This window comes from Anas platyrhynchos, chromosome 11, assembly GCF_047663525.1.
Source record: "Anas platyrhynchos isolate ZD024472 breed Pekin duck chromosome 11, IASCAAS_PekinDuck_T2T, whole genome shotgun sequence".
NCBI lineage: Eukaryota > Metazoa > Chordata > Aves > Anseriformes > Anatidae > Anas > Anas platyrhynchos.
In genome coordinates, this window is record NC_092597.1 from 5,088,518 (window position 1) to 5,100,082 (window position 11,565).

The 11,565-nt window shown below is 36.4% G+C and overlaps 1 protein-coding gene across 4 annotated transcripts; it reads left to right on the forward strand.

The window, feature by feature from the left end:
• The first annotated feature begins 155 nt into the window (after positions 1-155).
• On the forward strand, positions 156-9,590 carry DTWD1 (DTW domain containing 1). 4 transcript variants are annotated; one of them, XM_027466907.3, is made up of 6 exons: positions 184-324; positions 684-863; positions 2,358-2,662; positions 3,682-3,825; positions 4,678-4,951; positions 7,937-9,590. In XM_027466907.3, the coding sequence occupies exons 2-6, from the start codon at positions 788-790 to the stop codon at positions 8,164-8,166; spliced, it is 1,029 nt and encodes a 342-aa protein (XP_027322708.3). In that variant the 5' UTR covers positions 184-324; positions 684-787; the 3' UTR covers positions 8,167-9,590. The 4 variants fall into 4 exon arrangements, with proteins under 4 accessions (XP_071899360.1, XP_027322708.3, XP_071899359.1 ...); XM_072043259.1 differs by lacking the exon at positions 684-863 and having other exon boundaries at positions 156-324; XM_072043258.1 differs by lacking the exon at positions 684-863 and having other exon boundaries at positions 190-324; positions 2,381-2,662.
• The last annotated feature ends 1,975 nt before the right edge of the window (positions 9,591-11,565 follow it).

An 11,565-nucleotide genomic window follows, 5' to 3' on the forward strand; every position in this document is an offset into this window, starting at 1 on the left:
TCAGTCAGTCAGTCTGTCAGTCAGTCAGTCAGCCAGTCAGTGTGTCTGTCAGTCAGTCAGTCAGTCAGTCAGTCTGTCAGTCAGTCAGTCAGTGTGTCAGTCAGTCTGTCAGTCAGACCGCGCTGCCCACAGGCCCGCGCGTGCCGTTGCTAAGGCCCCTTAGCAACCGCTCCCCGCCACCGCCCTGCCGCTCACGTCCCTACGTCCCCGCGCTCCGCGGCTGCCGCAGGCCGGCACTTCCGTTCCGGGGCCTCGGGGGGCCGCGGAGGCCGCAGCGGAGGGAGCGGCGAGGCGCGGAGCGGGGCCGGGCCGGGCCCTGCGCGGGTGAGGAGCGCCGCGGGGCCGAGGCCCGCAGCTCGCCGGCCGGGGCTGGGGAGGGAGCGCGGCGCGGGGCAGCTCCAGGCCACGGCCGCCCTCCGAGGCCTTTGCGGCCTCCGCGAGGCCGGGGCAGGCGGTGGCAAAAAACCTGCGAGATTTAAATTCCGAATTGCAGGCAGGCTGCGGAGGGAGACCCCCGCAAGTGATATTTCCCGGGTTTTGGAGATTAACTACAGGTGGAGGGGTTATTTGCATTCTTGCAACTTGCTGTCTGAATCAGGATTTGGATCTTACAGATGGTGTAAACTGCATTGTTGTCTTGTTCTTTTTTTCTTCTTTTTCTTTGTTTTCCTCCTTTGGAGAAGTCTGCTGTACATATTCTGAAGTACCATTTTGAACAGCTGTTATTCTGAGACAAGAAGGGTTTTCCCGTGCCATTTCAACAGCACAGCTCTTATCGGTAGCAACAATGAAGGTGCTTTGGGGCATCATAGTTAAACGCTGCCGTTCTGTAAGGCATCCTATCAAAAAGAATCGGTTTGCAGGTAGGGAATGTCTGTCAAGTTACAGGGCCTTTTTGCTTCTTCAGGATAATTATACATGTTAGCAGAGGCACAGCAAGCTATCACTGAGACATAGTGGATATTTCTCCCTTGGCTTTCTCTGAGATACTTAAAGGCAAATTGCACTAAAGAATCTGTATGCTTTGGTGTTTTTGATATGATTTGGTGTTTATTGGAATGGCCATCCCTGATCTTTCGAAAGTTAAAGCTTGTCACTGGGGCAGGGGGAGATACCAATGCATGCATAAGTATTTATTTTTACCAGAAAATAGGAACTAATTTTTCTGGGATTAGTTAATTTAAATTTATAATGGAAGTTAGCTATTTTGTTTTTGTTGTATGACAAGTAAATTACATTTGTTTTTATCTAAACAATTCATTTTGGATCACATCTCAGGAATTCTTGTTTGTTTTTGTCAAGCATAACTGTTTTGTTAGATCATTTCACAAGTGTGATTCCTGACATAAAAGGCAATTTAAGTAGCCATAAGCAAATATGAGGGATGACTGCTTTCGTTGTAAGTGGTGCAGCACCAAGCGCAGAAGGCAGTTCATAACTGCTGGAGGCTGCTCAGGGTCATGAATATGGACTGCTTTGAAGACCAGGGAAGACCTTGAGTAACCTAGTCAAAAGGGTTTCACTAAAGCTGTGCCTGCAAACACAAACCTCTGCACAAAGCAATACTGATTCCGCCTGGATCAGGTATACAGTTGAGATTCTGATATGTTATTGAGAGCACACAGAGAAAACATTACACCAGCCTCAAAGGGTGAGACAATGTCATGAAGAAAGCATGAAAAAAAAAATACTCTGTCAGTGCTATTAAATCAATATGAACCTGCAGAATGAATCTAGACTGTCAGCACTTACTATCTAGGATATGGAGTACCAAAGCCATGTGTTTGCTTTTGCAAAAAATTTTTCAGCCTCAAGCCTTGCTCCTGAAAAGCTTCTTTTATCTCACAAAGCTCTGTCAAGAGGGATTTCATTCAGGTAGTTTGGCCTGCCCATACACAATAAAATTCATCATAAAGATCCAAGTCTGTGTAGTTAACTTATCTCTTATGGCTTTCTGTCCTGTAGACATTTAATTCCTTGTCAGTAGTCATACCGGTAAGTAATGGAACTGCTTATGCAGGTAACAATTGTCAACCAGTGCTTTTACAAGCTTTTAGACAGGTCCTACCAACAGAAAAAAAATATAATTCAGCACAAGTTAAGTGAATAGAATTAGTTATCTGGGTAAAATTATGAATGTATGTACATTAAGAACACGGAGCTCAAGTTCTTTCTAGCTGTGTACATTATGCTCTCCTGAAATCTGTTTGAAGTTCTTGGTACTATAATAAGTGAACCAGATTATTTTTTCTTTTTCTGTTATAGAAAATACCTTTAAGTATTTTTTTGTTAAGTAGGATCATATAGAATCATTTCCTATAAATTTGTGCATAGTATAATGGATTTTTATTTAACAGGTACATCATATCGTCTGTTTCAGCTAAGCATGTCTTTAAATTCATCTAAGTTTTTGAATGAAGAAAACGCTCAAGGACCAAAAAGAAATAGAGAATGTTTGGAAAGTCTAGAATCGCAGACTCCATCATCATTTCAAGATAACCCACTTCAACAATTACAGTTGGCATCACATAAAGTACTTGAAAAGGCACAAAAAAGTGGGAGATCAAAATGCCCACGATGCAATAGTTCAAGGATGTTTTATTGTTATACATGCTTTGTTCCTGTTGAAACTGTCCCTACCAAAGAAATTCCGACTGTGAAGGTTAATATTTCTTGTGCATCTTTTCTAATATTCTTGTGCCTTTTAGTTACCAGGGATGGAGAACAGACTGTCCCTGACTATTTCTTTTCTGATTCAATCTTTATGAACAGTAATCTTTAACACAGTAGTGGTAATATATGAACAAGCTGCAGTTAGATAAAATTACTGTATTTGAGGAATTACATGTACAAGCGCTGATAATGTTCCACTCTTCCTGTAAATGTTTATGTACCTAATAGATAGAAGATAAGCTGAAGTCACTCAACGTCTCATGCAAATGGCCGTTTACAGTTAGTTTTTAAGTTTCTTTACCTTCATTCTTCAGTTTATAAGAACACTGGCCAGAACACCATGTATTGTGAACAAAAGTGTTATTTGTTCATAAACAAGAATAAATGTTACATAAAATGTGTGCTAGAAGGCATATCTAAATGTCATGGTTATAATTCAGATAACCGCTCTTAAAATATAAATAAGCATAACAATCTTCAGTTACAATATCTGGGGAAACCATCAAAGGTGATAGATATACGTTTTCCAAAATCATTTAGGAACTAAAATGCATTTTGAAGACACTACTCTGAAAGTGTTGTGAAAGAACTTTAGAAGTACTATGGAAATTGGAGCTATTGGCTTTAGGTATGTTTCACTTAAATGGCTGTTTTTGTGATAAAGTGAATACCTAATACAGATGAGTATTCATATTTAGGATCATTATATTGCTAAACTTAAGCCCGTATTTTGTTTATCATTTGATCCTATTTCTAGGGCTTTTAACCACACTACTGTTACAGTGTTCCAAATTGCATTCATTGCGTACTTAGGTATTTACATGAATTGAGAGAAAGTAATGAGTCTTGTCGCTTGTCTCTAGTTTAGTTCTAAATCGACTTAAAAGTATCATGGTAAAACTATTTAAGGAAATACATTAATTACACGCCCATAGGATTTCTCCTGGATTTTGTATAAGCTTTTGTGTATACATATGTGATCATAAATATTTTTCTTTCTTACTGTAGTTACCTTTGAAGATTGACATTATTAAACACCCAAATGAAACAGATGGCAAAAGCACCGCTGTGCATGCTAAGCTCCTGGCACCTGATGATGTTACTATCTATAAATACCCTTGCATTCCAGAATACAAAGAAAAAAGACATGAAGTAAGAAATTCCATATAAATAACAAATGAGATATTAACTTGGATTTATATGCTAATTTAAATTGAAGTTAATCTGAAATCTAAGATTTACACATCCAATCCATTATTATTTGACTACATGAAAAGGAAAAAAGTGTATGTATTTCAAAGAGATGTTATTTTCCTTAAGGAATGAGACATCAAGGAAGGAATAGTTGGTACCGAGGCAGAAAGATGAAAAAAAAAAAAAAAAAGCAGAAAGAACAATGGAGAAGGCAGGCAAAAATGAGAAGAGACTGCAGTGACTTCATATTCTGGGCTTTCCAAGCCACAGATTCTGAATGCCACAAGAAGCTACTGAAAAAAAAATGAAGTAAAGCAAATCACTTTCTGTTGTAAAGTATTTGTGGGACCTACAATAGACAGAAGGAAAGAACAGATTATTTCTTCTGATCTAGAGTCTATGAATGAAATCAAGGTAAAAGCTGTTCTTTATGGCCTTCTTGCCCCATACATTGCAGCAACAAGTGAAATAGAGCTCCTTCAGATATGACACCATTCATTGTCTTTGATGAAAAAACTTTTGTACAGAAGCATTAGAATTGGTACTAAAGGCACAGATGTGACACTTAATTAAAAATGTATGATGTCTTTATTCTTTATTTGAATACCATCCTTTATCCTTTTAGATGACAAAAGATAAAATATTTCTAAAATATTAAAATATTTGAAAAGATACTCTCCTCTTCTACTTAATGTTTGTGGGTGGGGATGGAAAGTTTCAGTACTTCAGTGCAGTGAAACAATTCCTAGTGTTCTATTAGCATACTAGATTTTGGTAATACTGAGATTTTTTTTTGTTTTCTTCATTTAGATAGCACTTATCTTTCCTGGCTCCAATTCAGTTTCAGTAAAAGATATTGCTTTCCATCTCCAAAAACACAGTAAGAAAGCTGTTTGTGACAATGATGATGACTGTTCCAGAGAGCCATTTCTTAAGCAAGCAAAAATAGAACCTAAAGAAGAAGAAAACCTAAGTGAATTTATCGCAAGCAACAGGAATGAAAGCACTGGACTGAAGAAAATAATATTTATTGACAGTACCTGGAATCAAACTAACAAAATAATAACTGATGAACGACTTCAAGGTAATAAATAAATAAGTAGTTACTGCTATAGTAATGGTTTAATGAAATACCTGTGTAGGTAAATCATAAATGATATGAAGATGATAACAAATAATATAAATCTTATAAATGCAGACAATCGTATGCTGGGCTGCATCAAAAGAAGTGTAGCCCTTAGGTCAAGGGGGTGATTCTCCCCCTCTGATCTGCCCTGGTGGGACCCACGTGCAGCACTGCATTCAGCTCTGGGGCTCCCAGTACAAGAAAGACATGGACCTGTTAGAGCGGGTCCAGAAGAGGGTCACAAAAATGTTCAGAGGGCTGGAACACTCTTCTGTGAAGACAGGCTGAAAAAGTTAGGGTTGTTCTGTCTGGAAAAGACAGAACAGTATGGAAAGAGCAGCCTTCCAGTTCCTGAAAGGGGTCTACAGGAAAGATGAGAGGGACTTTCTGTCAGGGAGTGTAGTGACAGGAGAAGGGGTAACTAAACTAAAGAGGGTGGTTTGTAAGCCTGCATTCATATATGAAGTAAATCTAGCTAATCGTACTGCAAGAAAAAGCAATTGAGTCCATTAATCTTAAAATCAGATAGCCTTAAAGACTTTGACAAAAAATACTTTTTTATCTTCTTGGAAAAGTGGTATAATGTATCTTTAGAAACCAAAACCAAACCAGTTGCATTAAAAGCAGGAAATACTTGAAAGTTAGTAATGTCTTGGATTGGTTATTTCATTACAAGTGATCACTAGACCAGAAGAGGAACAGTTGCATCTAATGTTAATGATTACTTTCTCATGAGAGTGATGAAGCATATTGGCAACATCAAGATGGCTGTTACAGGAACAGATTGCTTTGGTATTTTTTCTGTAAATTTGATTCATTTTGTATTAGCAAAATGTCTTACTTTATTAGCTTATTCTCTTGTACAAGGCTGAATCATAGATCTATTTTTTGTTGTTGTTTGCTTTTTTAAGTTTCTGTGCTTGCTTTCATTTCTTCAAGAAAATGGTAGCCTTTGCCAGCACTAGGGTTTCTTGAACTAGTCAATGTCCCAGTCCACTATATACAAGCTGTAGGGACAAAGAGGTGACTGAAGGCTCAGAGAGGCTTCAGCACATATGAAAACCTTACAACTTAGATGCATTTTGTTGATAAGTCTCTTAGATGTAAAATAAGTGACTAAATATGATTAATGCAGGATTAACAAAACTGTAAGCATTCAGTTATTACTACAGTGGAGGGAGCACAGGGACTATTTTGTGATAATAGGATGCAGCATATGGGAAAAAACAGAGGCGTAAGGTAATGTGGAAGATCACTCGAAAAGGTATTGCCTGCTAGAAGATACAGGAGAATAATTTTGTAAGGGAATTTAGGTTATATTCAGTATCTAACCAGATTTAAAGGTATTACCATTTTTCTTGATCTCAGATACACAGAAATATTCATTTCTAATGAGCTTAAAGTATGTGGTTGCTAAAAAAGCAAAACCAACATGTTGATTTCCCCAGTCTTTCTTATGAACAAGTGTTTGTAAGAAAACATTGCCTTTGGCTATACAGATACAGTACAGATGACAGAAACATGCTTAGTAAACTGTAACCTTTAAGCCCCTCTATTTTTTTTTTCTCTACAACTCCTAGAATTCTGTGTTTGAAAGTAATTGATCGTGCATTTGTTACATTCAGTAGCATCAGTGATTTTGACTTCAGTGAACCTATGTTTATATTCAAACCACAAATAGGTGGGAATTTACACTAGAGGAATCATCCCCTAAATTTAGTTCACTGCTGTTGAAGTGGAAACTTCACTGGATTCTATGAAAGTTTTCACTTCGATTAGGTCTGAGACTTTACTTTTTTTCCTTCATGCATAGTGGAATAAGGGCTACCCTTATTCAAAGTAAGGAAAGGCATGCAATGAAACCTTTTTAGGGAAAAAAACAACAAATATAATTCTATATAAAATACATATGTATAGTAAAATAAGATGCAATAATTAGATTACCTTATTTTTCATTTGGACTTTACTGAAACTTCTGTCCAAACTTACCTGTCCATAACCTCCAAGCACAGACTATAATGTTTTTACTTACACTATTAACTTATACCAAGCCACCCCATGACACAACCTTCATATCTGATTTTAATGTTTAGAAACAGATAAATTTTATAACACAATTATATTATTATTGCCTGGTGTATATGCTATTTCTTTATCTCACTGTCCACCCTGTATACAGAGTGATTACACATTAAAGTGTTTTTTGGTTTAAATAGTTTATGCATTTAAGGAGCATAAAAATGAAGATAATTGTTTAAAATTCATCTGATTAATAAAAACATTTACAGACTGACTGCAGTAGATAAAAAAATTTTCATATGCCATACACACCAAGTTTCCTGCTTTCATCTCAAGTGGAAATACGTCTAGTTTCTAATAAAATTAATTACCAGATTCTGTCATTCTTTCTTCTGAGTAGTCCCAGGGACGTTACAGTTACTTAACAAACATTAATTACAAGAATCTGGCTTTTAGCAAACAGATATTCCTCTGAGTTCAGCAAAACTGACAGAGATTGTTTCATACTTGAAAGTTACTAACTTTGCAAGAGATGAAGTTAATCATTTTATGAATACTAAGTCTTTGTAGGTGTGAGATTCACTTTTGCCATCCGATCAGACCCTACATCCAAACTGCAGTTTCCTAAATGCTGTGAGGCTGAAAGAAGCAAAATAATATCCTGTAAGTTTTACTTGCAAGTCGGGGGACTGTAACCAAGTTTTGCAGCACTTTTTTATCGAATGTCAGAGTGGTGCATGAAGAAGGATAAAATGATCACACCCATTTTTCAAACAAAAATGACAGTAGAGGGAGGGAAATTATTTACATTAAGGCATCTAGCAGGCTAGCAGCAAAGCCAAAACCAGAAGAACTGAAGGCTTTGCTTGATATCCTGTCTACCAGTCCATTTTGTCTTATGTGTCAGTATTTTTTTCTTAATAGGGTTGCTACAAGTCGAGTTGAAAACAAGGAAAACTTGCTTTTGGCGTCATCAGAAAGGAAAGCCAGATACATACCTTTCCACGATAGAAGCAATTTATTACTTCTTTGTGGACTATCACCAGGAGGTTTTGAAAGAGAACTACAAGGGACAATATGATAATCTGCTTTTTTTCTTTTCATTTATGTACTCAATGATTAAAAATGCCAAGTGTTGTAAAGGAAAAGAATAAATTAAGATGTCTCTGTCTATAGGTAACAACATTTTATTTTGTTTCTTTTGTAATGAACTGAACACATGTAACTATTTTTATCTTACTGAAATGTGGAAATAGATTGTACTGTTAGAAATAGATACAATGCTGCTCCAAAAGCAAGCAAAAGACCTCATGTCAAAGACTGTAGAACTACTTAGATGAGCAGTCTGATTAAAATTACTTAAAACACTCATGCTTTACTACTTTACTACTGTGTTTGAAGCTCAGACCTCGTCTGCTAATTGCTAATCACAGTGAGTATTTCATGAGATGGAGATTGGAGTACTTGGCCGTCATCCCGTAAGGATTTTCCTAACTAAAAAAAAAAAAAAAAAAAGTAATTATCATGCTAGCTTTTTTATTATTAATTTTGTTTCAGATGCTTTGTGTGTTTTACCCAGTAAGTCTGATTTCAGTTTTGTAACAATAAAACTTACTGAAATGATTAGGATGATACTTAATTGGGGTTAGGGAATGGCAGAAAAATGAAAGGCAACATTAAGTGAACAGAGTATAATTGATGCACTTTGTGATGATGTACTTAACTGTGGAAAACTGTTCTAGTAATAGAAAAGAGTCATCTCTTTAAAAATTATTGTGCGTGTGTACACAAATCACAGCACATGATTGCTGTATTGCCATCCACATACCGCTATATTAAGAGTACTCTCAACTTCTGGATAATTTTAGGCTTCTTCAAACAGCATTTAAGCTTTTATTAAGTAAGATTATTATAGACATTATTATTTTGGGAAACACTAACCTCTGTCATTATGGCATATCATAGTAAAATTTTGTAGAAGCCACATGCTTGTATTCTAAGCAGCAGAAAGGGCTCATTGCATTGTTGGAGTTACCTGAAAATGTAGATATTTTTGCAGGACCTAAGACAAAGAAATTTAAAGAGACCAGAAATATGAGAGACAGTGGTTCTGACCACAACATTTCTGACAGGACTTCCTTAAATTAGGCAGACCATGAATCTGCAGTGTTACTTCTTTTGCAGTAATAATGCAGATTTGCACAGCATAAATAAAACTTCAATTGTGCTGATTTTAATTTTGGTTGGTATGTGTAGCACTGCTGGCAGAGTTACCATGTGTGAATGTAGTTATGTGTGTGTGCCTTTGCCAGGCTCTATCAGTACAGGTAATACTGGCAGAGGTGAAAGACCTAAGTTACAACTTTACAAGAAGAGTTTTATAAATAACATTTTATCATGCTAAATTTATCATGCCAAAAATCTATGTTGGTAAAAATTCTAGCCTTAAGATAGCAAAAAATGTTTGATTACAGGTACAATGTAAGATGGATAAATATTTTGGAATACTGTTACTGAAGAAAAACTAAATCTTGTCAAAGTGACCCAGATTGAAAATAATAATAATTTTTAAACAAAAGTTGCAAAGTCTTTGATTGTTTTCCTCTACAAATCTGGCTATATTACCATCTGTAGCATACTCTCCAGGAGAGTACACTCTCAGCCTGGTAAACATAGAAACACTGCCTTGAAAAAACTTCAGGAAACTATTTTTACACTTAGCGTTCCATACAGGCTTAAACAACTGATTCAATGCCTTTTTTTAATGCTTCAAAATATTGAAGAAATCAAAGTAAACATTGCTTAAAACAAGCTACAGATTATATACTCTTTGTATAAGTTGTATACTTATACAAAGTATACTTATACTTTGTATACTTATCTTCGGATTTGTAATCGCATCTGCACAAGTAAATGCATATAAAAATGTGATTCAATGAAAACCAAAACACATCTCTGCCATTTGCAAGAAGAAACGCTAGTTAAGTTATGTGAGTACATATGAAGCGTGCGAACTACAACAGGACTACAGGGAACACAGACTTGAAGTCAGAAAAAGAGCACTTAAACTGTATATGTGTTTGTGTGCATGTATATATCTAAATGGCACAACTGTAATGTGAGTTCATATGCCAGGCAGTGAGAAAAATCAGTCATGTCTCAGTGCTATTGAAACAACACATTTCTTATTCATTTAGTTCTTATTACTACTGGGTTATTTTGGCTTTTTACAATGATTAATACTATTTCCTTTGGTATGAATTTTGATAGTCTTTTGACATTTCCATCTGTTCTTTTATTAAAGATTGCTGTAATATTTTTAAAAAATCATGCAACTGATTTTAAATCACACAAGCTTGAGGAGGAAACTTTCACCCACATTCAGTGAACAAAAATAAAATGAACACACTGACCTAATGTTTTACAAGAACCAGAGAGAAAAATCTTGGGGGAAGGGGAAGTTACTTCCAAGACATATTTCCCTGAAAACATGTTTTTTTATTTAAGGAGTAGAGGTCAGATAAAAGCTTATATAAGCTGTTCGTTGTTACTTTTGGAAAACAGTTTCATACCGTTAAAGATGGCTTCCAAATTTAAGTTTTGTATACCTCTTTATTTGAGCAATGGGAATTAAGAATCTATTCCAAAAGCAAATTAATTTTAATTCTCATGTGAAATCAATGTACAGAAGAGATTTTAAATCTGGACGCTGTATCCAAGAACTGCGTTCAGATTCTTTCTTCCATTGTGACTCTAGTATTACACTGAGGTTCTTCTCATACCAAATGATACATCTCATATCCATAATTAATTGCCTATTGATTCCTGTGATAACCTTTTATAAGGGCAGGAAGGTAGTTATTGTCACTTCTGATGAAAATCTGTTCTGTCTGAGCAGCAGATGTACTTTTCCCTTCTTCTGCTCTCCCCTCTCGAAAAAGATTTAAAACTTCTATTTAAATTCAAAACTGGTACAAGCCAAACCAACTAAGTCATCCACTTCACACTGAAAATGTCTCAATACCTCTTACACATTTTTCCAGCTGTTAGATTAACAAATGGTTTTGTTCCACCAAATGAAAGCAATCAAGTGGTTAATCCTTTCAAGTGCAATTAGCAGCACTGACCTCCCTGTTCTTTAAAATGAGGGTCATGGGGAGGTAAAGGCCAGTTCTGGGCCTTTCCTTTCATATCAGAATACCCCTTCACTAACTATCTCGTCTGTTTCCAAAAACATCAGAGAGCAAGGGGGAAAACAGGCTTCTACTTCCATTAGCAGTAACTTAAACAGCCATAAGTTAAAGGGGGAGGAAAAGGAAGAGCATCTCTATCTATCTCTCTTCACAACAGAAGACATCTGGCCTCCTGTGGGGAGGCCCCAGATAACAAAGAACCTGTCATTACAAACCTCTGAGATGTGTTCAGAGAGCCATTTTACCTGCAGTCTGGCTCATTCATTTCCTGCCACTGAAGCCATCTGCTTTTGCTTATTGTGGGTATTATTGTTCTTTGTTTGGCCAGGAGCGTGAAGTGGTTTCACTTTAACATGCCTG

Excerpts from the sequence above, each read along its gene's own strand:
- DTWD1 (XM_027466907.3), top strand. The coding sequence starts at position 788 with ATGAAGGTGCTTTGGGGCATCATAGTTAAACGCTGCCGTTCTGTAAGG. Across the intron at positions 864-2,357 it reads CAAAAAGAATCGGTTTGCAG|GTACATCATATCGTCTGTTT; the intron begins GTAGGGAATGTC and ends TTTATTTAACAG. Across the intron at positions 3,826-4,677 it reads ACAAAGAAAAAAGACATGAA|ATAGCACTTATCTTTCCTGG; the intron begins GTAAGAAATTCC and ends TTCTTCATTTAG.